The sequence below is a fragment of the Xenopus laevis genome, chromosome 7S (genome assembly GCF_017654675.1).
Source record: "Xenopus laevis strain J_2021 chromosome 7S, Xenopus_laevis_v10.1, whole genome shotgun sequence".
Lineage (NCBI taxonomy): Eukaryota > Metazoa > Chordata > Amphibia > Anura > Pipidae > Xenopus > Xenopus laevis.
In genome coordinates this window covers 92,112,362-92,138,394 of record NC_054384.1, presented here as the reverse complement: position 1 = coordinate 92,138,394, position 26,033 = coordinate 92,112,362, and the positions used below count along the sequence as shown (strand labels likewise).

General features: G+C 40.4%; 1 protein-coding gene across 1 annotated transcript in view; it reads left to right on the top strand.

Moving 5' to 3' along the window:
* The window catches only part of cd37.S (CD37 molecule S homeolog), a gene marked incomplete at its 5' end in the record, with an annotated part of 66,909 nt that extends 44,985 nt beyond the window's left edge, over positions 1 to 21,924 (top strand). Inside the window, 6 exon segments of the mRNA NM_001094216.1 lie at positions 2,581 to 2,705; positions 6,050 to 6,124; positions 8,878 to 8,982; positions 9,524 to 9,730; positions 9,942 to 10,025; positions 19,921 to 21,924. Of these exon segments, the coding sequence (NP_001087685.2) occupies positions 2,581 to 2,705; positions 6,050 to 6,124; positions 8,878 to 8,982; positions 9,524 to 9,730; positions 9,942 to 10,025; positions 19,921 to 19,998 (674 nt within the window). The 3' untranslated portion in view covers positions 19,999 to 21,924.
* Between the last annotated feature and the right edge of the window lie 4,109 nt (positions 21,925 to 26,033).

Genomic DNA, 26,033 nt, shown 5'->3' with positions numbered 1-26,033 from the left:
TAGAAAGAACAGTTGAAGAACTGAAGAAAGTTAAATGTAAAATAAAAATGAACTTACCCAAGGTTGTGATATCCAGGTCGTCTTCAGCCCACAGGTTATAACTAATTCATCCCTTTCTTAATGGTTATATGGTCCTCTGTGCTAAACATGAATTGTTGTTTTTAAATACTTCTTCATAATAAAGATATTGGGGTTTGAACTAGATAGGCATATAAATGTATGTACCGTAATGGCTTTCTGCATTTTTCATCATATTGCATACCACTGACAGAAAAGCCATTTATCAATAATATTCTGAATTGCTACAGTATGCGAGTAAAACCCTGGAATATATGCTGAAGGACTCAGTCTGTATACATTAGTGGGCCCAGTTCATTTGGTGGTCATATACAAGCTGAAGACAAATGTATCTCTGATATCAGATGGATTATTCAGGTCACAAGCTTTAGCAGCCGGCTTGGCCTCTTTAGATCAAGTCTCTTGCTGTTATTGGTGAGAACTTCTTCTTTCCCGTCTTATTAGCTCCCTTTCTAACCAGCATTACTGGGAATAAGCAGTATGCTAGATTGACCTTGCATGTATTTGCACTCAAAGCTTAAATTATCAGTTCCTATAATGAATCAGGCTGCTATTCTCTGAAACTTTTTTCATTTCCTTTTTATTTTTATAGGTAACAATCAAACCGAGACAGAACCAGCATTAATGCTAAATCATTTTCCATTGTCGTCTGAATTAATTTCTTCAATGTATAATTAAATAAAATTGTTACAAGGAGTTAGGTGCATGTCTATATGTCATTTTTCAGCTCACTGCGCAGAGAATCCATCGGTATTGCCCAATTTTGCTTCCATAATTTATGTAGTTTGGCAAACATGGAATATTTCTAAGCCATTTTTATTAGGGATGTGTTTAGTTTTAACAAGCATCTTATTTGAATGGCTGAAGGGCCAGAAGTTGGGAAACACTGCTATGAAGTCTTACTGCTGTCATCCACCTCTGTTAAACCCAGTGGTTAGACTTGTCTTCCAGAGTAACAGAGGATTCCCATTGGGCCCCAGCCAAGGACAATGCCATCAGCCCTTCCTTATTCTTTTCTTATTCCCATCATAGGAGACAAATATTACATTTAGTACCATCTTCATCCCTCATTCGTTGTGAGAGTGGGCCCTGAATGTCAGTTTCTCTGATGGGCTCTAGTCTGACACTAGAGCAGTCTACCCACTCTCTTTCAACACGAGTAGCATGAATAGGGCTCAGGATGAACATCTTGGCAGTTGCTTAATCACATAAAGTTTTTTAATTCATATGCTAAACAGGGCAAGCAGGGAAAGTGAAGCTACTCCACGTTTGGTCCGTGCGAGGTAAATACAGTAATTAGATTACAGTATACAGGGTCATTAAAGACTCCTGCTTACAAAACAGTCACAACAGAGGGAAAGGGAGAGGATTGTATGGATAGTATATTGGTTATCTTACCTCGGATTACCATATCTATCTCACTAAACATGGAGTAGCTTCACTTTCCCCGTTTACCCTATTTAGCACAAGAAATAACACAAACCATAGATTTTTCATTATTAAAGGTGATGGCACATGCAGGTGTAGATGACAAAACGTCAAAAAATACCTTTGTATTGCTATTGCATTTTGCAAAATGTACATAATTAAAGTGTTTTAACCCTTCTATATCTTTAACTGTTCCTACATATAGCCTTGCATTATGAAGGCCATCCCTACTTGTGCCCACTGAAGACAGCTCTGATTTACATTAAAAGGAGAACATACTGGGCTCAAAATAGTTCATTATATATTCTGCCCAGCTAGAGGAGGTTTCGTGTATAATAACTCACTGCTAATAAGCCAGCTTTCTACCATAGAACAAGTTTGCACACTGCTACCTGCCTTAAATAAATTGCTACAGGCCTCTGTGCTTGGTTTTTTAATTATCATTTGCCTTCAGATCTTATAATACTGACCTGCAGGTATGGGACCCTTATGCAATGTGATGTCCTACTCAGGGACCCAGTGCCTCTGCCTGGGAATATCTTTCCTAAGACCTTTGTCAAAACCTTTTGCCCATGCAGGATCTACAGGAAAACAACCAACATGCAATGTCCTTGCTATAAAAGTCTATTTTACAATAACACCTACAAGACTTTTTCTCTTGGACATCAGAAGAGGGCAATTCTACTGTTTCTACACATGTGACATATGCCTGTAAAAATGCATTTTAAAGCTGGTAATGGTAATTAAAGTTTCCTTTTATGAAGGCTGTTGCATAAAGCCACATTAGTGACTAGGGAATAATAATAAACAAAAAGAGTCAGAGGTGCTGACATGTATGAGTTTGGCAAGCACAGTATTTCCATAGAACAGAAGAAAAAACTAAGAGAAAGGAGAAATGAAAAGGGAATGTGTAGTTTCCAGGCTGTGTTCCAACATGTACATTTCTATGCTTGTGTGATGTCTCCAGGCGAAGGCTGAAAAGTTTTAAACACGAGAGAATGAGAGAAATTAAGTCGTTGGTAATTACAGTATATAACCCTTTTCTGATCCCCACCTTTGCCTTCTCTCCTTCAGGCTCCTCGGTGCCCACCTTGAAGGTCTGGTCATATGTCTTCTCTGGCGTGGGAATCCTCACCATGCTGCTGGGTTTCCTAGGCTGCCTCGGGTCACTCAAGGAAATCAAATGCCTGCTGGGATTTGTAAGCGAGACCGTATAGATTTATTTCCCTACATCCATTAATAAGGATTGCAGTCATCCAGCTACTGATGATGTACATGTTTAGGGGGTGCTAGGACGGTAGTTGAGCTGTGGGAGGAGCAAAGGTTGGAAACATGTTGTTGCTTTTCTCATTTTAAAGATATTAACATTTTTTAAAGACATTTTGGCAGCAAAACATGGCCTCTGAGTATCTTCTGCACAGAACTGGTGCACATGGTTAATTGGACAGCAGCTTGATTCCATATCAGTACAGACCTTACAAGATGTGTGTTCAACCCTTCTGCACCATTAGCTTAGACACTTCTTTATTTGCCAGAGGGAAACACCTGCATTCTCTTACATGCCTGTAACCAGGGTGCATGTATAGGCAGCAGGAAGCCTGTTCCAAAGTCATATTTGGGTGGGGCAGTATTGAGGTAGCATGGGACTAATAATCAAGAGGAAGTTTACAATAATATAATTAGAGCCAGGGTTGTTTTTAGTTGTGGTGGTTTCCCCAGCAATACAGAATATTTGTCATTTAATTAAAGCAACACTGTCCAATGTTATTGTTAAAATGCAACTCCCATCACCCTGTGATAGCATTTGGTTGTTGTTGACTGCTTCAAGTTGTACTTCATAATTAACTGAAGGGCTGCCTTGCCACCATTTATTCCTGCTTTACTTATTATCCGAAAGTCTTCCTACCTGCAGCTACTGCTCTTCAGGGCAACACTTGAGACTCCCCTTTTTGGATCTTAAAAAGTGATTATTAGTTGGGGACTTTTATTTGAGTGACTTTTTTTTACTTTAGATCGTAAAGTGCAAGGGCTATCCTATTACTTGTTACACATAGCAGTCCAACCAGGAACCATTTTTCTCAGCGACATCGTCAATAAGTAGTCTTGCCGCACACGCAGCCCCTCCGGGTGCAATGGAATGTTGGCAGACCTGGCACTCTAAAGCTTTATGGAAGCAGCCATTTATTCCTGGCCTTTAGCCTCTGATTAAAGCTTTATGGAAGCAGCCATTGATTCCTGGCCTTTAGCCTCTGATTAAAGCTTTATGGGAGCAGCCCTTGATTTCTGGCCTTTAGCCTCTGATTAAAGCTTTATGGGAGCAGCCCTTGATTTCTGGCCTTAAGCCTCTGATTAAAGCTTTATGGGAGCAGCCATTGATTTCTGGCCTTAAGCCTCTGATTAAAGCTTTATGGGAGCAGGCATTGATTCCTGGCCTTTAGCCTCTGATTAAAGCTTTATGGGACCAGCCATTGATTCCTGGCCTTTAGCCTCTGATTAAAGCTTTATGGGAGCGGCCATTGATTCCTGGCCTTTAGCCTCTGATTAAAGCTTTATGGGAGCGGCCATTGATTCCTGGCCTTTAGCCTCTGATTAAAGCTTTATGGGAGCAGCCATTGGTTCCTGGGCCTTTAGCCTGTGATTCACTTGGAAATGTAACGCAACAGAGCTTGGCTTTAGGAACAGTTATAAAGAATCCATTGTGGACCATTGTGGGACTCCATGAGTTTGCTTATGACAGTGTAGCAGATGCATTTGCTGAATCAGATGTATTTGTTACATACAGCTCCAGTTCATATTCATAGCCTGGCTTCTGGTGTGCAGCTTCTCCCCTGAAAGGTGTGTCCGAATAGATTTTATAATTGCCTCTTTTCATTTATCACAGAATGACTTCAAAAGCATTCACCTATAATTTAATCATGATCAAAAGAGAGAGTAATTATGAGCATTTATATAGCAAAAATACATATTTTTATGTGTGGGAGAAAACACGATGAACTCCATGCATGCACGGGGATCATACAAACTCCTTGGAGATAATTCACGTCTACAGAATTGGAATCAGGTCCTTCGCTCTGTGAGCAAACCTTGGTTGACATTATCTTTTGCAGAAGTGAATATCCCTGTTTCCATAGGCTAAGAATCCCTTTTCCGAGCGAATCAAACACAGATCCTATAGTTTTACTGCACAGAAATAATGACCGGTTAAGCGACAGTTAATTAAATTTTGGTTCTGCATTTGTGGTTAATGTAATAATATTTATAGGAGTGGGGAACAAAGACTTCTGTTTTAGAGCATGAAAGATGAAACAGAATGCATTTTGTATGACATTAGATTTTCAGGCTTTTGAAGGTCAGCATCTCCCATTGTTAATAATATACGGGGAGCCCCTATTATGCCCTAACATGCCCTTGTCTGACCAAAACCCTGCCAAATTAGTAAATTCCACCCACCTAGGAATTCAGTAGTTTGGAACTGTATTCTGAAAGCAGAGCCATTGTAACAGATTAACAAAATTCTAGCTACATTTAAGTCCAAAAGTTTATTGCTATTAAACTGTTTTAGTTTTTGGGTGCTCGTTATGGTTTTTTTAACAGTTGCAAATCCTATTTGGTCACAGTTCAGCCAATGTCTGAGAGAACTTAATACATCTTTTCACTGTATTGCAATGACATTGAGGGGGTTGTTTATTAAAGTCTGAATGCCAAAAACTCAAAAAATTCTAGTTAAGTATAAAATCTGAATTTTTGAATTTTTCGAGATTTATTATACCCCCGAAAATCCGGCATCTCAGACCTGCCGAGGTTGTATATAAGTCAATGGGAGAGGTCTCTATCCTATTTGGAAGTTTATGTGGTCTGCTCTGGAGTTAGCCAGAAATTCCAAGTATTTTTTGGCTTTTCGGGCAAAAATCAAAAAAACTCAGGCTTTTTGGGAAAAAGCCTGAAAATATTGAGCCATTCTGGAAAAAAATCGCACAGTTTGGATTTTCGCTCAATTTGTTTGTGTTTGTCCCGATCCAATTAAATTGTGCTTTTTTAATAATAAATAAGGTCCAATTGTGGATTCTAGTTTGGTCAAACTTTTTTATTAAAATAATCAGAAAAATTCAGATTTTGATAATTAAGACACCCCATCGGAAGGAATTTCACATTGCAGTGTCCTAACAGACAGATTTAAAGGCACAGTTCAACTCAACAGAATCTTACTTATATTCTGCCCTATGCTGCACCTTTTAAGCAACACCCACAATCCACCACATGCACCCCATGTTCTGCATGGTGTCCATGCCAGATTTTCCATCAAGGAACGTGACCTTTCAAAAAAGTTGGGAAATGTATTAGGAATGTGGTTCTATTACAGAAACTTTCTCCCTATCTCTTATTCAAATGGAGCTAGATTAGTAAGTAAGATTGCCAGACCCAAGCAAATGTTGTATCTGTTGTTACATTCCATGCAACCTTTGCATTTGTTATTTTAGACATTATTTACACTTTTTCTATATTTTCTCTAACCCCTGAATGTTTTTTATTTATACTTTTGCAGTATTTTGCATTCCTTCTCCTGCTGTTTTCTGCACAGATCACCATTGGAGTGTTGGTGTACACTCAGAGGAATAATGTAAGTAGCTGTGTGTGTATATACATATATAAATATATATATATCACACACAGAAATGGACTCCATTTTGTGTGCAACTTGCCGATGCATGCTTCATTATGCCCCTAGCTCTGCTCCTAGCTAGGGTTGCCACAATCTGGTCAATTACCATCTCTGATGGCACAACCCTGGTGGTTAAGGTGGTAACTCTACTCGTAGCCTGACACTGCCTGTTTCTGGGTGTTTTCTCCAGGCAGATTTAGCCAAGCACAGGTGTATGTTTGCACTGTAATGTATTGATCAAACAACCAAAACTGAAATGCTCCCACCACCAAAAAAAAGATAGAGAGGTCAATATTATATACTGACCTGTCAATCAAAACAAGTAACTTGATTATTTCCAAAACAGTACAGGGATTTAAATTCATTATATTTAGGAAGCATCTTGTTTCCATGAGCTGAAAGTGTTATTAAATTTTAGTTTTTGCCCTTTATAGGGACAAAACATTCTTACATTCTGACATAATAAGTGAAGCTGAAAAACACATCAATCAAAGTGAACCCTTCACTCCTGGATTCCTGTTTCACTTATAATGGGTCGGAGGAAGTCAGAAACAAAAGTCTTCCAAGCACTATAATGTTATACAGATAATAGCAGTAGCGTTGCATTATATACTGCTGCTAGGTAGCCACCCCCTTCCTAAAACAATTACGTTTATTTACAAGAATAATCCCCAGGAATGTGTAACTTCTCTTAGGGGCAGATTTATCAAGTGTCGAAGTGAATTCGAGGGAATTTTCGAAGTAAAAAAATTCGAAATTCAAAATAATTTTTTGGATACTTCGACCATCGAATAGGATATTACGACTTCGGATTTACTTTAACTTCGATTCAAATTAGAAATCGTTCCAATATTCGATAATCGAAGTACTGCCTCTTTAAAAAAAACTTTGACTTCAATACTTCGCCAAATTAAACCTGCCGAAGTGCTATGTTAGCCTATGGGGACCCTCTTACACATCGAATAAAAATCATTAGATCGTATGCTAAAATCGAACGATTTTTATTCGACCGCAGGATTGCCAAATTTGATGAAAAAACTTCAAATTCAATATTCTAAGTTTTTTAATTCGATGGTCGAATTTCGAAGTTTTTTGTATTTCGAAATTTGACCCTTGATAAATCTGCCCCCTAATGTTACGCTGAAGTCAGACCTTTTCCGCATAATCTTGCAGTAGGATGTACAGTAGCTGATTATTCTGGTTAGAATGGTAAGTGGACTGTGGCTTTTCCCAATGTATGCAGCAGGGATTGTCCCCAAGTGAAGCCCATAATCTCTCTACCTGTATTGTCTGCATTGCAGTTTGACCACACAGGCTGTAGGCTGCCCTAGCTCCCTACCAGTCTATCACACACACATGATAGATCACGTGCAGTCTATCCAACATGATAGTTAATTGCGCTAAGGGGCCTATTTACTAAACTTGGTTTTCTATTTTTTTCACGATTTGTATATTTTCTCTAAAACTTTTGTATTTCTCTTAAGCTCTGAAAATTCAAGCTTTATAAATTCATTAAAACCTCTAATACAAAACTGCACCAAGTAAAAGCTGTCGAGGTCCCATAGAAGTCAGTGGGAGGTGCTCTGATCGGTTTCAGAATTTTTTTGTAATTATCTGACAAGCTCAAATTTTTAGAAGCTTTTAAGCTAGGCTGTATAACCCTGTGTGAACAGGCACGCTTTGCCGTTGGAGAGCAGAACTCTCTGAGAAGGACTAGGCAACAAGGAAGGTACGTGTCTGGTGTCCCCTAAACTTTGCGCCCTAGGCACGTGCCTCTTCTGCCAACCCCTAGTTCTGTCCCTGCCAGCAAGCTGCATACAATATAAGATAGAGACAGTAATTTTAATTTAGAATTTAAATAAAATAAATAATTGCACCAAAGGAATCTCTCATTAGCTGGAGTAGAATAGGCATAGGCACATATAAAATCTAAATCTGCAGAGATATTTGAGTGAAATTCTGACATACTGTATATAAGCTATTCTATTCTAGGCTACAAATATCCTTTTAAAGGAGAAGGAAAGGCTAAAACTAAGTAAGCTTTATCAGAAAGGTCTCTATAAATACACCAGTAAACCCTCAAAGTAATGCTGCTGAGTCCTCTGTCTTTTCTTTCCTTCTATTGTGTATACATGGGCTTCTGTATCAGACTTCCTTTTTTCAACTCAGACCTCCAGGGCTAGGGCTTGAGCATGCTCAGTTTGTTCCTCTCTCCCTCTCCCCCTCCCTACTATAATCTGAGCCCAGAGCTATGAATGAGCAGGGAGAGATTCAGGCAGGAAGTGATGTCACACCAAGCCAATATGCTGCTATCCTAAACAAACAGAGAGCTTCTAGAGCTGTTTACTCATTAATGGTAAAGCATTCTGCAGAATAAATATAGTGTTATAGCTTGCACTATTGTTGCTTATCTATTGGTGATAAACTGCTTTGTTAGCTTTCCTTCTCCTTTAAATATGAATCCTTATAAGGAACCCTGGAAGGTACAAGAAGACAACTACTCCAACCTAAAGAAAAAAAAGGAGCTAAATCATTGACAGTTCTTCAGGCCAATGAGTTTTGTGGGACTGATATGGTTGGAGGGTTAGCCAGTTATACCCAGATTTTGGTGATATAAACTGAAAATGTTGGGTGTAAGGAGCAATTTCACTGTTTGATTTCACTGATTGCTTGCAAGCTAAACTTACCCCTTTTGATATGTTACCTTTTAGCTGAGTACCAGACTGGGTACCATTGTTGAATCAGTTATAAAGAACTATGGCCTATATGCAAACCAGACAGATTTGGAGGAAGGCTGGGACTTTGCTCAAGAAAAGGTAAATAACCCAAAGAATTATACTACTATTTTCAGTTTTAAATTTGTCCAAAACATAGAAAAGGCCTAAGTCTAAAAATAGTATATAAAGCCTTTCATTAGCCAGTCTGCACCAGAAGAGGTTAAACCTAAGAGCAATGGGTCCACCATTGTTGTCTACTCTCTCATGTTCTCATCTTCATATGACTGATATAGGCAACAATGACTTCTTAATATAACCAGAGAGGATTACCATGGCAGGTCGAGTTCAGCGTACTCTGATTGACTGGTGATGGGTTTAAAAATTTTAGCAGAACATCACACAAACTAACCTCCATTTCTGCATATTTCATGTCAGCAGAGACCCCTCCCTGTCTCCCATTAACGTGTACAGAATATTATAGGGGGAAAACGTCCATTCCACAACTGGTGGTTTTTCTACTTGGTTTTGTATCTTCTTGTTATGTCTTGTCTCTGTCTTTTCCATTCCCTTCATGTTTGTTTTTCTCTTATTCTTCTCGTTATTGCTACTGTCCCATATACTGACCTGATTTATTCTGCAGATGCAGTGCTGTGGCTGGTATGTACCAGAGGACTGGCTGAAAAACCATAAGATGCAGAACATATCCATAAACCTGTATCCTTGTTCCTGCCGGAATGTTTCTGCTTTCCATACAAACAGCAGTGTTAACTCATCCATGGAATTCCCAGAGGCAAAGGCTGGATTCTGCATCTCTGGTGCCAAAGACAAATGGCCAGTATATCAGACAGTAAGTTCAACTTAACTGCCATTTACATGTAGGTCTATATGAATATACTGCATCAGTAATGGCAAAGGTTTAACACTCTTTCCTTCCCTCTTTGGGTTTGATTGTTAATTATAGAAACTGTTAGAGGTAAAAAGTTGGTTGCATTGTTTGTAGACAATTATGCCTTAGATACTGAACTCCATCTTCCTTTCTTGTCCTTTTTTTACACCAGGGTTGCATGAACACTCTGCAGGCATTTCTCCTAAATAACAGCATCACCATTGTCGGCGTGTGTATAGGTATCGCTATGCTGGAGGTGAGTAAAGCGAACTGATTTCAAAGTAATGAGCAATCAGAGTTCCATGTCATATGGAATTATTGACTACAAATGAAGCCATTGTGCTGTTTAGGAGGAAATATCATGGTAGTAAAGGTAATCCAGCCAAAATAAAATGGAAAATCTTTACCGCAGTGAAGCTTTGGCTGGCGTTGAGATTGATAGAGAAAAAACAAAGTTCCTGACCGAGACAGATCTACATTTGTATGTACAGAACTAACAATGTCAGTAGTGTACTACATACAGTATTAGAAGTGTTTTTACAATAAGAAAGGTGACTCGGCTACAAGGCACGACAATTCCTGAGGGCTTTGTGTGCTACAAGTATTATGTGTTCTGTTGTAAGGCTACAGCTGTACTCTTTTCTACCCATTATTGGATGAAACACGTTTTTGCTGTCAAGATGAGGACAGGTGTTTTATTACTCCAGTGAAGGGCCTAGGGGGAAGCCAAGCCAGTGTTGGGGTTCTGCTATCAATTGGGGCCATACTTTGTAAGTTACACTTTGGGGAAGATTTATTATTTTCGAATGAAAATAATTCGAATTTCGAGGTACTTGTTGTGTACTTCGACTAGGGAATAGTCCAAATTCGATTCAAATTTGAAAAAAAAAATCGAAAATTCGAATATCGAAATTTATCATGTACTGTTGCTTTAAAAATTCTACTTCGACCATTCGCCATCTAAAACCTGCCGAATTGCTGTTTTAGCCTATGGGGGACCTCCTAGAACCTATCTGGAGTCAATTGGTGGACTTTGAAAAATCAAAGTTTTTTGGGGGAAAAACGTCAAATCGAATTCGATCTAATGCGTTATTCATAAGATTCGTACGAATCGAATACGGCTGATTCGGACCTAATCGACCAAAAAAAAAAACTTCGACTTAATTTCGAAGTTTTTTCAATTTGACCCTTGATAAATATGACCCTTAAAGTGGACCTGTCACCCAGACACAAAAATCTGTATAATAAAAGTCCTTTTCAAATTAACATGAAACCCAATTTCTATATTTTATTGAAGCATTCATAGCTGTTGTAAACTAATTTAAAAATCGCAGTTCTCAATCAAATATTGTCTGCCCCTCTTCTATGCCTGAGGCATAGAGGCGGGGCAGACAATTACTTTCACTTTCCATTCAGCACTTCCTAGATGTCACTGCTCTCCCCACATTCCCCTGTTCTCTTTACCATTTAATTGTTCTGGTGCACAAACAAGCTTCTGAGATGATGCAAGGCTTGTCTTAATAACAGTGTCCACAATATGGCTCCTGCCTGCTTGCTATAATTATGAATTCCCAGACTGAAGGAAACAAGATTCAAATAATTTATATAGTTTAATTAAAGTTCATTTTGCTTAACTAAATAAAATAAGATTTTGAATATTTTTTTTGGATGATGGGTCCCCTTTAAAGACTTGTGATTGCAGGCTGCTGTTTTTATGCAATTCATATAGGAGGCAATATAGGAGGCAATAAGGCACTTATGGGAACTCTGATGCTACACTGTTAGCAAGAAAGACCCGTGACAGCAAAAGCAAAGAGACAGCAATGGCTACATGTGGCTTTGTCCTAATATGTTATTTTGATAGCAGCAGGGTGAAAAATTATGCAGAATGTGATATTTATAGACTGATGTAGGTTTAATTGAGTAAAGACTTATGCCAAAATATACCCAAAAGCCCCTTTCTCTGGTTGCATATTATGTGTTTAAAAAAATCCATGACTTTTTTTACATTTCAAATTTACCACTCAGTTCCTTCAGTTCCTGGGCCAAGTGCTGGTTTTGGTTCTAGAGAAAAAAATAACTAGAAGTTCTTCGGATGATATCCTCTTCTTCCCCGTCAGGTTTTGCCTCGTTTGATGTGATTGCTGTGCTTGCCTTTCTTCTCAATTACTTATAGTGGTGGCTAATTAGCCATATATTTTGAATGCATCACATCTTAACACCCTTATGTGACAGGGTACTTAAAGGGATACTGTCATGGGAATTTTTTTTTTTTTCAAAATGAATCAGTTAATAGTGCTGCTCCAGCAGAATTCTGCACTGAAATCCATTTCTCAAAAGAGCAAACAGATTTTTTTATATTGAGTTTTGAAATCTGACATGGGGCTAGACATTTTGTCAATTTCCCAGCTGCCACAGGTCATGTGACGTGTGCCTGCACTTTAGGAGAGAAATGCTTTCTGGCAGGCTGCTGTTTTTCCTTCGCAATGTAACTGAATGTGTCTCAGTGGGACATGGGTTTTTACTATTGAGTGCTGTTCTAGAGCTGTTATCTTGTGTTAGGGAGCTGCTATCTGGTTACCTTCCCATTGTTCTTTTGTTTGGCTGCTGGGGGGGAAAAGGGAGGGGGTGATATCACTCCAATTTGCAGTACAGCAGTAAAGAGTGATTGAATTTTATCAGAGCACAAGTCACATGACTTGGGGCAGCTGGGAAATTGACAATATGTCTAGCCCCATGTCAGATTTCAAAATTGAATATAAAAAAATCTGTTTGCTCTTTTGAGAAATGGATTCCGGTGTATAATTCTGCTGGAGCAGCACTATTAACTGATTCATTTTGAAAAAAAATGTTTTTTCCCATGACAGTATCCCTTTAAAGGAAAACTATACCCCAAAAAGCAACAGATTTTATATCAAATTAAGTGGCATATTAAAGAATCTTACCAAACTGGTATATATATTTAAGTAGATATTGCCCTTTTATATCTTTTCCTTTGAGTCCCCATTTTATGATATTCTCTGTGCTGCCTCAGAGATCACCTGACCAGAAAAACTGCAGCTCTAACTGTAACAGGAAGAAGGATCCCAAGGGGCGGCCCTTAGTTCATAGAATGGCAATTTTCTATTTAAGATTACCCAATGGCCCATACTATTAGCAAAGTTTATTATTATGAAAATGATTTATTGACATGAAGCAGGGTTTTACATATGAGCTGTTTATGCAATATCTTTTTTATGCAGACGTACATTGTTCAGGAGTATAGTTTTCCTTTAAGCATCACTTAAAATTTTAGAGGTGCATTTGTAGGGTAAATATAAACCTTACAGTATATGTTGGCTTTATCGACTAGAAGTATGAATGTGCAGCTTACTGCATGTCAGAGGGGGTTGGATATGGGGTCCCTGCAGAAATGAAAATGCCAAAATACAGGCTAAACAAAGTACAGGTTTGTTTTAGGAAACACACAACACTGTATGTTTCCCATTCAACACTGTATGTTTCCCATTTCTTTTTCACTTACACTGACTGATTTCTATTCCTCTTTTCTGTTACATTCTGACCGTCTCCACGTGGTGCCAACTCCCAACACACATGGAGTATTTCACAACTACTCAGCTTATTTGGCTTGGGTTTCTCTTCCCTTCTGTATAAGTACAAATGTTTATCCTTGGAAATATTTTGCAATACTGACTTAATTTAAAGTTCCTCTTTAATGACCTACTTACCATAAAAAATGTTTTTTTTTGGTGCATTGTGCTTGAAACGTTGGAGTGATTGAGAGGTAGAATGGGGGCTTTGCCTGCTGTTTGAGTTTTCCTTCTTTCTCTGTGCCTGTTTGCTCCCCTGTTGGTGTTTTGTGGACTGGTCCTTGCCTCTATTCTGAGCAAATCTGCATATGAGTAGCTATTTTATGTACAATCTTAATAATATAATAGTAATTTACTTAACATTGATATCATGACAAGGGAGTGAATCTGAGGCAAATGAAGCAAATATGCTGCCAGGATCATATCAAACCTCTATTTATAGAGAAGAAACTTTTTTAAAAACCTAAAACACATTTCCCAACCAAATATGGCCAATAAAGGTAGAGTAGTGAAGTCTTTGAGATTTATAAGCCTTTTTACATTGACATGGACACTAGGGGGGTTATTTATAAAATCCGAATTTTTCTCATGTTTAAAAAAAAAAAAAAAATCCAACCAAACCAGAATATTTATCATTAAAAAAAACATTTAAAAAATCGGATTGGGAAAAAATGCTAATTTTTTGGATTGGTGCACGAAAAACCCGAATTTTTCACACTTGACGCCTGAAAAGTCGTTGTGAAATCAGCAGAAAAGCCTGAAATGTTCTGATTATTGTACTAAACCCAGCACAGACCATATCTTCAATTTGCAAATAGGACCTCTGCCATTGACTTCTACAGGACCTCGACAGGTTGAAGATGGAGTATTTTCGGATTCTGACTTTTTGCAGCCTCGGAGTATAATAAATCTAAAAAAAAAATAGTTTTTTTTCCCACTAAAAATTTGGATTATATAGTAAAAAAAACTCAAGTTTTTCACATTCGGACTTTAATAAATAAGACAATAGATTTCACTCCTTCACATGTGTGTTAAGGGATACCAACTTCCCTACCATCCCCAAATTATATATAACATTCATATCTGCTCAGATTGTTGCAAAAGATTGAAATACTAGGGCTAATGAGATGCTGTACATAATGAAAAGGCATTAAAGTACCAGATTTCATAGGCTTTAAGCTCAACAGCAGGTACTTTAAAGGAGAAGGAAAGGCAAAAATGAATACCTATTTCCCTGTAATCTACTCCCCAAGACCTACCAAATCGCTATGTTTGTAACTCACATATATTAATCCTATCATGTAGAATTCATCTGCTTCTTCTGTTCGCATAATCAGACACACAGGCGCCATGTTAGTAAGGTAGCGTAGGCTTCCTATTCTTCTTTCACCTTACTGCGCATGCACGCATTTCACTGCCTTCCCATACTGCTTCTGTTACACAGCAGCCACTTCAGTTATCTTGTTCCCGGCCCCTTCAGCCTGCCTCTCCAGATGGCTTTTAACTCTTTCCCCCCAACCCCTACGGAACGCATTTTAGGACATCCTGCTGCGAAATACATCTCCTTCATGCGATGTCCTATGTTTTCGGAATGGTGCATCTGTTGCTTTTACCGTCAGTCATCGTCCAAATCTGCAATCGCACCTGCGTCCTCTACCCTTCATTCTCAGCCGTCATACGAACTGCGCCCTCAGTCTTCCCCCTCAGCCCTCCACCCTCGCTCACCACTTCAGAAAGTTATGAATAAGACTGTCGGCTGAAAAGAGAGATCTGAGGGGGAGTACTGAGCAGGGAGGGCGGAGGGACGAGGACTAAAAGGAAGAGGACTGAGGGCGGAAGGCAGAGGATTGAGGGCGGAAGGAAGAGGATTGAGGGTGGAGGATGGAGGATTGAGGGTGGAGGATGGAGGGCTGATGGCGGAGTTGGTAAGACTGAAGGTTGAGAAGGGAGGGTAGAGGACGGAGGTGCGATTGCAGATTTCAACGATGACTGACGGTAAAAGCAACCGATGAGCCATTCCAAAGACATAGGACATCGCATGAAGGAGAAGTATTTCGCTGCAGGATGTCCTAAAATGCGTTCCGTAAACCCCTCCTTCTCCAGAATACTAGCTGTTTCTGTGTCTACTCACACAGAACGGCTTCTTGCAGCTTGTTGAAACTCTCTCACCCCCACCTTCTTCAATCGAGTAGCGCTTCCCGTTCCTAGGAGTGTTCTTTTGTCCCGGTCCCTTCTGCTCCTCCAGCACAGCCCCTCCCATGAGCGTGCCAGGACACACATGCGACTACACACTAGAAACTTTTGCAGGGACGCTCAAAATAAAAAGTATTTTGCAAATAAAATATGGCGCTTGGCAAGGGAGAGGGCTGATTTAGCAACATAAAATCCTTGAAACCAAAACGTAAATCCGGTAACATGCAAATACAAATGCATATGCAAATGGAAGCTCCCCAGTACATGCGCAAAACAACTGAATTATGCCCTATGCGCTTCAAGGCTGCCTCGGGCAGCAGGGAGCAAGAGCCTGAAAAAATAGTGACGTCACCCAACTCACACACTGCAGTGTTCAGACAGCTTAGCTACTTCTACATGAGACCACAGAGGAATCTTTAAAAACGGTCAGTGATTTCTATGTCCACAAGACTTTGTTTAGAAGGCTATTTCTGTTTTGACTTTCCTTCTCCTTTAAATCACAACTGTCAGCAGAAATCTAAATTTTACATCTGTACTGCACGGAATAATGCGTTTTCAGGCAAACTGATGAAAAACTCAGAATGGAGGGATGGATCCTTTTACTTGAATATTGTATGTAACCAGTTTCTGTCTGTGACCCACAGAGACCTTTATGGAGAATACTGGCAAGGTAAATGCTTATTAATTCTGGATCCTTAATGTGCCAGTCTTGAGCTGTCAGGCTTCATACCAGCAGCTTCACTGTGAATAATGGTGGCCATACACAGTGAGATCCACTCATTTGCGATGTCGGCAGACGAGCGGAACTCTCCCAAATATTCCCACATTGAAAGTAGGCGATATCGGGCTGCTCTGATCGTGGGCACCAGGGCGCAACGATCAGATCAGAATGGTGGTTAGACGGGTGGTCAGATTGCGGGACCACATCAACGAAAAGATGCGGCCGCGATCCGACTGGATTTTTCACCCGGCCCGATCGGCATCTGGCCGACTTTCAGACAGATATCGATCGGTAAAGCCTGTCGGAGAGCTCTAAACATAGGCCAATAAGCTGCCGACTTAGTCTGTCGGCAGCTTTTATCGGCCCTTGTATAGGGGCCTGAAGGTTGCAATGTGTTCTAGTGCAACTGAATGTGGGGCCTATGCTGTTGGTTGGGAAATCATGCGGTGCATGTTGCTTTAATTGTGAAACATTCTTTTGTTTCTGATTCTTTTTATGTTTTGAGTCAGGGTTTCCCTTTTATCATGGACCCTTTGGACTCAGTAGCTTGACACTGCCTCCTGCTGGCTGATGAGCAAAATCTGTTATGCAAAAATGTGTTTTTTGAAAGTTAGACTTTCGGCTTGCACAAGCATTTGGTCAGCTATTTCGGAGTAGATTCACTAAGCAGGATGTAACTTCTGTGAACTTGATTAACCCCTGGTAATTATTTACCAAGGTGGCAAACAGTAGTTCTGGGCTTAATTTTGGAAACACCAGGGTCCGGAGCTCTAAACTTTGTGCTATAATGACAGGTTACCTAAAAGGAACATTTAGTTATTAGGTTTAATTAGTAACCTTACTGAAGAACATTGGATGGGTTTCACATTTACAGAGCTCTAAAAGACCCAGAACAGAATTTAATGGTTTGTCCAGGTAAATAAATACCATGCCTGAGTACACCTTAAACTGTGGGTGCCCTTGGGTCATTTTATTTATTGGTATTTATTTGTATGGATGAGCAAACCTAGTTCATAGTAGTTAGGTTGGTGTCCCCAGGGCCATATTTGTAATATAGACACCCAAGATCCCATTGCTTGATGTCAATGTTCTTAATATGGAGATTAATTAAGATATAGGAAGCCCAGTATTTGTTTCTGTTTTTTTTTATAATTTAGCAGCACCTTAGAAGTGACCGGAATTCTTTCCAGTATTACTGCAGTGGGGGAGGGGGGAATTATCAGACTGCAGCAACATTTAGCTCTTTGCAGATAGTGCTACAATGCAGATGAGCCCTTATATGTATGCCTTTAAGAAGTAGCATCTCCATGTAAACACATATAATCTCTGAATAGTTTTGTTAAGTCCTTAAAGGGCAGTTAAAGGTAAAAGATGAGTTTGCCCGCATGTTACTTGTATAGAACTGCTGTATAGCTGTTCATCAAGTGGTCTGGAACGCCTTACAGATCTGCAGTGATAACACTTACACTTAAAATTGAAAAATAGCATCATTCAGTGAGTTGGGAGATTCCAGCAAAATCCTGCTAGTTGCCCTTGCCCTGAGAAACACCTTCTTCTTTTTGTCTCCTCATCAATGAAATGGGGCATTACCCACAACCAAGTCCTCTGGAGTCATGTGATTATTCAGCTTCAGGCTGTAGCGTTATCCATCTGAGACCTTCAGGCTGTAGCATTATCCATATGAGACCTTCAAGGAGAAGGAAAGGTTAAAACTAAGTAAGCCTTATCAGAAAGGTCCACCTAAATATACCAGTAAACCCTCAAAGTAATGCTGCTCTGAGTCCCCTGTCAAAAGAAGCATTTCTTTCCTTCTATTGTGTACACATGGGCTTCTGTATTAGACTTCCTGCCTTCAGCTTCAACCTCATTGCCCTGGGCAAGAGCATGCTCAGTTTGCTCCTCTTCCCCCTCCCCTCCCTTCTCTGCTGTAATCTGAGCCCAGAGCAGGGAGAGACTCAGGCAGGAAGTGATGTCATACCATGTTAATACTGCAGCTCCTATCTTAAACAAACAGAGAGTTTCTAGAGCTTTTTACTCAGGTATGGTAAAACATTCTACAGAATAAATATAGCATTCTAGCTTGCACTATTGCAGCTAATCTTTTGGCAATAAAATGCCTCTGTAGCTTTCCTTCTCCTTTCAGAGTGTAGGATTAACCATCTGAGACTTTCATGGTATAGGGTTATTCAGCTGAGACCTTTAGGTTGTAGCATTCTCCATCTGAGACCTTGAGGCTGTAGCATTATCTATCTGAGACCTTGAGGCTGTAGCATTTTCCATCTGAGACCTTCAGGGTGTAGGATTATCCATATTAGAACTTGAGGCTGTAGCATTATCCATCTGAGACTTTCAGGGTGTGTGATTATTCAGCTGAGACCTTTAGATTGTAGCATTATCCATCTGAGACCTTCAGGCTGTAGCATTATCCATCTGAGACCTTGAGGCTGTAGCATTATCCATCTGAGACCTTCAGGGTGTAGGATTATCCATCGGAGACCTTCAGGCTGTAGCATTATCCATCTGAGACCTTGAGGCTGTAGCATTGTCCATCTGAGACCTTCAGGGTGTAGCATTATCTATCTGAGACCTTCAGGGTATAGGGTTATTCAGCTGGGACCTTTAAGTTGTAGCAGTATGCAGCTGAGACCTTCAGGCTATAGCATTATCCAACTGAGACCTTCAGGGTGTGGGGTTATTCAGCTGAGACCTTTAGGTTTTATCATTATCCAACTGAGACCTTCAGGCTATAGCATTATCCATCTCAGACATTGAGGCTGTAGCATTATCCATCTGAGACCTTCAGGCTGAAGCATTATCCTTCTGAGACCTTCAGGATGTAGTAGGTAGTATTTAACTTAACTCTATAGGCTATAGTCCTTTAACCTTAAAATCACTGTCAAATCTTGGCATTCAGGCTATAGAAGTGTTCATCTTAGACAATTAGACTAGCTTGCTTGTGGCATTATTCAACATACACCTTAGGCCTGTAGCATTCTTCAAAATATACCTTTGGCCTGTAATACTAATCATGTAAATATTCAGCCTAAACATTATTCACCCTAGTCCTTTAAGCTGTGGTTTGTGTTCAACCCTGAACTTTAGAAGATAGGAGTGTTGAACCAACCAAGAACCTCTGGCTTTATCAGTGTGGCGTGACAGTGTTAACTGCAGCCTTCACATTGTAGCAGTGTTCAGTGTAGAACTGAAAATAACACGAGTTAAAATTCTTAAATAGCCAGAAGCCTAAGGTTGATCGTTCTACTGATTATATGAACATTTATTTTGAATTTTAAGTTAAAATATGTAAAATGGGGCTACCAAATGGCCAATGACGGCCCTATTTGGCACCTCAAGGAACATGTTTCATCCTTGTGTTGCTCCCCAACTCAATTTATATTTGAATGTGGCTCACGGGTAAAAAAGGTTGGGAAACCCTGCTGTAAATGAAATCCTTATAATTGGTGCTTAGTAACTTCTGTCACATGACTTGAAGCTTATTTATAAATAATGCAACCCCTGTTGTAAAATACGAGGATGTTAAAAGTCACCTTGGAGAACCATGACCTCTGATTGGCCTGACAGAGTTACTTGTGATGACAAATATATGTATCTCTAATATCCTCTCCCTTTTGCCTGCTCTTTTGTAGCTCTTTGTCATGACATTGTCGATGTGTCTGTGTAGAAACCTGGACCAAAACTACAACAAGCTGGCACGCTACTCTTAGGTGGGATGTCTTCTTCTCCTGCGCAGTTTATCGAGGACAGAAGACTGGACATCACTTTACAGCTGAGCGCTTGCTTACGGATTTTCTGCTTCGTGTTCATCTCGAACACCTCGGCAGGTTCTTTTTAGCCCAGTTTGTTTAATCTGTTAAGGTTTCCCAATCGGCTAACAGTCAGCTTTCACCTGAACATCTCCCAGGGCCAAAATCCTGAGCTGCAGACCACTAGGCCGGAGATGTCCTGAGCTAATACAGTTATTCTTGAAGGACTTGATGGTCTTCTTCTCATCCTCAGCAACTGCGTCACAGACATTTCCTCAGAAAGACTTGTTTTTTTCTAATGTAACAAAAAGCGCGGGCTGATTTCACAAAGGGCTGCCATTTTCAGTATTTCACAGCATACAGGGCTGAAGTGGAGTGTAATATATTTGTAATGTCTTTGAGCATGTATTTTGTAGTGACAACCAACTGCCGCACAAAACTGATACATGGATCAGTGGTGACACCTAAGAGTCAATATGTTTCTTTATAGATTTTCTTTTATTACTAGAATTTAAGGTACAACATTTAGGGCTCTTACACACGAGCGTTAATTCGTGCGCTCCCCTGCTTTGCGCTTTCTTCTGTTCATCGCAGGAAAAAACGCCCGTGTAAGAGCCCTTAAAGGGCTATTTTTTCCATGATCTGTTGATACTCTTTTAAAGAGATACGGACCCCAGAAAATAATCTTTTTTTTATATCTATCATAACATTATCTTTGAATGCTATTTATAATTTTGCCATAAATGTATTTGCCTGATGCTTTTACATTACCTTTCTTATTACCCTGTTCCTCTAGGAGAGGCTGCCATATCTGTGCAGCAGGAGTCCGTTAGTATTAGAAACTCTAACTGACAAGTTGAGAATGGACAGTCAGGTTGACAAAACATTCAGGTTTAGGAACTTCAATCAACAATTACTTACAAAAGCAGAACTATCAGCAATAAACGATCAACATTACATTTCATGTAGATGAATATTTTGAAATGAAATTTTTAGTGTCAGTATCACTTTAAGCTTGTTTATCAAAACGGCCAACTCTGAACAGTTGGATTACTTAGTATAAATGTATTTGAAGATCATTTTTTTGTAACTTTAACTAAGCAATTTAGTTCAAAGTAAAATCAGTTAAATGAGTCCTGGTTGTTCAGAATGACAGTTGCAATGAATTGGACATTCCTGCGGGTCTGCTCCTGGAATTTACTGGGTCCCAGAGTGAAATCCTTTCAGGTTCTCTTCTTCCTCTAAAGATCTGGTTTCCAGTCAGGGTCAGACTGGGCCAGCGGGACACTGGGAAAAAAACTGGCCTAAACCCTGGGCCCCCAGTCAGATGCTGTTTCCATTCATGTGTTCAGTATTACCCATTCATGTATTGACTGAATGGGTCCTAGCCTAGGGGGGTTTAACATACATTTTAAAATAGAAGAAAGCAGGCAGACAGGAGGGTGCAGTGGTTTGCTTGTAGGAAACATGGAGGCATTTAGACCTATGGTACAGTGACGGCCGAATAAATTTCCACGTTTAGCCGCCGTGGAATAAATTCGCAAAACTCCCGCGAAAATTTGTCAATGTCAAAATAATTTGGACACACGTCGAAAAAGTTGCTCATGTCAAAACTGTCACACGGCAACGCTATTCGGATGCCCATTGACTTTATTTTACACCCGCGTCAATTTTGACGTCCACGTTAAAGTCCTACTAATCCTACATTTGCCAAGTGATTTTAACAACGAAATGCAGTTTACAAAATGTACATTGTACACAACTGTTTCACCTGTATTTCAGTATTGTCGAGTGATTGTTTTGTTTGTTTTTAATTTGTATACAGTTTTCTATGTTTTTCATATACAGCAGAATTTGCATGGAATTTAATAAATAACTTCAAACTGGGTCTGTCTGAGTGTGTGTAAACAAAACTGTCAATCACGGAAATGGGCAGGAGGCAGGACCATAGCAAATGTTTTCTGTATAAGTCATCTATAGTTTGCACAAACTGTTATTTTTTTAACCCGACTGCCTCCCTCTGCTTCTTCCCCTCTGCACACCGGCCCTATCCTCTGCCCCCCCCCCCCGACTTCAGATAGGGTTGCCACCCGGCCGGTATTTTACCAGCCTAGCCGGTAAAACTGCCGGTCTTTAACTACTTGAGAAATCCCTAGTGTTGTGAAATGTGTTGCAGCATCCAGGTGGGATCATTCCTTGGTGTGGACTTTTATCACTTTATGGTTTTAATCCAAACTATGAAATAATTGTTAAAAAGTTACACGTTGCCGGCTCTTCGTGATCTGCTAGTTTGTGAAATCGGCGAAGCAACGGGAGATCATGAAAAGGAATCCGAGGTTGCGCTCCGCTGTGGAGTGCACGCACTGAAACAGATGGTGCGCCATCTTGGATCATTGTGAAAAGCACATCTGCAGAGAAGCAAATTTGTGAAACAGGCTTAAGGCTGCTGAGAGTTCAAATCCAGCTGTGCCCTTGAGAAATTCCGGAACTGTGTATCTGGTGAGACTATTCCAACTTCTTTTTGGGGGGCCTTTGCAGCTGGCAAGGAGGAGGGAGTGGGGGACGCCCCAATATACCCCTTTTGATAATCTGCTCTCTAGATCCAGCCATCCATCAGTCTGCCTGTTTGATATATCTAGCTAAGCACTCTGCACACTCCACTGCTTCACCATATTGGAAAAATTCCGGCTCTGATTTCTAGGAAACAACTATTCTCTTGCCCTCTAAAATAACAAGCATATACCAACACCAAGGATTAGTCAATTAAATTTTTCCCTACAGGAAAGTGATTACCCACCTGGATTGTATTTATTACTGATTTTACTACTATTTATTCATAAATGATTCATTGTGTTTCCTGGTGTTTTAGTGATTATATAATAAATTGTATTTTTAAATATATTGGTTTTGCAATCCACCTTTTACTTGTTCTTTGTATTCCTGGTAAAACACCTGCCAAGGCTGGTATTACAATTTTACCGGCAATGTAGCTGGCCATCGTGTGCTGTGGCTCCACCCCCTTTTACATAATGACCGCCCCTTTTACATCACAGCTCGCAACTTTTGTTCCCGCCCCCTCCAATGGCAGGTGGAGATTTTATGAAACGGTGGCAACCTAAACATCAGGGTGCAAATGCACGCGCACGGCGATGGGCGCCCAGTCTGTTTGGTCTGGCCCTGCCCCCGCCACCTGCCCGTCAATCTATTGGGATTTGTGCCTGTAAGGAGGTTTAAAAGGTTAAAGATTATGACCATCTTGATTTTTTTTTGCTGGAGGCAGATTGGGGCAAGCATGAGAGCATGGAGCATGAGAAAAAAAGAGAAAGAAGAAACAGTGGTAGGATTCTGCTTGTGCGAAAGTGGATGATGTAATTCTGCAGTGACCTTAATGGCAGGTCTAGGGTTCATATTTTAATTGTCTATTTTCTACAGTGATCTTACTGACATGCCTGTGGTTAGTATATTTATATTTATATTTATCGTCTTTGGTTAATATGCTCATAATCCATTTCTGCAGTGATCTTACTTGTCTGAGGTTAATATGCGTGTTGTCCATTTCTTCCTTGCACGTGTGGGGTTAATATGCTGATTGGACATTTCTTACTGCCATTTCTGTAGATAATATGCTCATTGGTCCTTTCTGGCCCTTTCTGTGGTAATCTTACTTTAGGAAAAATTGGAACTGAATTCAAGTTTTTTTTTCAAATTGAATCTTGCCCATAATTATTTTTACGTGAGAAACCATAAAAAAATATTTTCTCATTGATTTGAATCTGGTCTATTATAGGAAAGTGTCTGGCACCACCATAATACATAATGTTGTTCTAGGCATGCCCCTCCCCCAGCTTCAATATCTCCAACCCAATTGGTGGATACACAATATCCATTAGCATGCGCTAATCCAGTAGGAGGAGCATTCTCTCAGCTCTACCTCCAGTTTTTGTTGCAAGTATTTTGTAGCATGCTAGAAACATTGAAAAAGCCTGAAGCTGCTGCCCTAGTAGGGTTGCCACTTGGCCAATATTTCACCATTCAAGCTGGTAAAATAACAACCAAGACTGGGGCTGGTGTTTTACCAAAATGTACCCACAATAATAGTCCTCTGGCCCTGGCCCATTCCCGCTCTCCCCTCTACCCCATCTTACAAATTATGTTCACTTGATGTGGCCTATGACATAATCCTCTCTCCCCAATGTTATTGATCCTCCCTCTCACAGGCATGTCCCCACACTGGCTGGTGGTAGCAACCCTATGCCCTAGACATTGGACCTCAGGTGCCTATACATACATTATAGAATATACTGAGATTTATTATGGGTAATTTACATAGACCCTGGACAGAAGTGCAAGAGCACTAAGGGGCAGAGCATTTCTGTTTGGGGTCTAGCTGTGCTCTACACCTTACACTGGACAGAAAATCAAGCATGAGGTGCAGAGCCAGCGTCAGTGAGCCCAAAGTAGCCTGTCCTTACCACCTGGCATAGGGCAGCCCACTAGCACCCACCAAGCACTCTCTAAAGCTGGCCATAGACATCCATCTTTTAGCCTCTTTTCTTACAAATTTATTATACGGCCCTATCTCCCAGCCTGCAACTGACTATTCAGATTAAATAAAGTAATAAAAGAACAAATCAGACGATGTTGTGGCCGTAACAGCAATCATATGAAAGTTATGTCCGACAAATAGTAGTGACAGTCCCATTAATATCCCATTGATAGACAATCCTTGCATGAAAATCATGAAATTATCGTTAGCCAACAGAAATATTCTAACTTGTCCGATTGACAAAACGACCATGGTAAGAAAAATGTTTGTGACAAACCACACACACACACAGTGTCGGACTGGGCCGGCGGTGTACCGGGAAAAAACCCGTTGGTCCCCCGGCTTTAATGGGCCCTGTCAGCCCAGTCCAGCACCGTGTTCTAATCTTCCTGCCGCAAATACAAAGGGGCAAATTCACTAAGCGCCGAAGCGCCGAACGCTAGCGTTAATTCGCTAGCGTTTGGCATTTTCGTTACTGCGCAAATTCACTAACGAACGCTGGCGTAGTTTCGCTAGTGTTACTTCGCACCCTTACGCCAGGCGAATTTTCGCTAGCGACGTAACTACGCAAATTCACTAACTTGCGCAGTGTACTGAACGCTACCTTTTACGCTAGACTTCCTTCGCCACCTCAGACCAGGCGAAGCGCAATAGAGTAGATGGGGATTGTTTCAAAAAAAGTCAAAAATTTTTCTAAGTCCCAAAAAACGCTGGCGTGTTTTCTACATGATGGGTGATAGGCTGAAAAAGATCGAAAAAATTTTTGGGGCTCCCCTCCTTCCCCCCTACATTTCCTGACTCATGGCAACTTACCTAGACATTGGGCACATGTGTAGGGCAAAATAAAATTTTTATTTGCTGATTTGAAGGTTTTCTAGGCATTTGTAGTGCTGATACGTATTCCTCCATTGAAATTTGAATTTGGCGCCGTATGCAAATTAGCCTTCACTAGCGTAACTTCGCTTTACATAGCGAATCAACGCTGGCGCAACTTCGCAACCTTACGCTACCCCTGTGCGCAACTTCGGATTTTAGTGAATTTGCGGAGCGCTGGCAAAACTACGCCTGGCGAAGTGCAGCGAAGTTGCGCCTGGCGCAACTTCGCATCTTAGTGAATTTGCCCCAAAGTGCACGCATGTGTGGCCGTGGGGCAGGGGTGGCTCAGCAGTGGAACCTGGCAGCAGGGGACACGGAGGGGGGCCCTGCGCCTGTAGCTCCGGTGGGCCCCAGTCCAACTCTGCACACACAGTCCAAAAACGAACTAAACAAGTTTTCATAACTTTATCTTTGCGTTTATGGCCAGCTTAACTTGTGCAGGAGGGGGGCTGGTACAGTCCTGTCTTGATGGGGCAAATTGTAGTAGAGGCAATTCGGCTACTGCAGTACAGGGAACAAAGTGCAAAAACATGACAGATTGCATCATTTTTGTACTTTGCATCCTGCCCTTCAG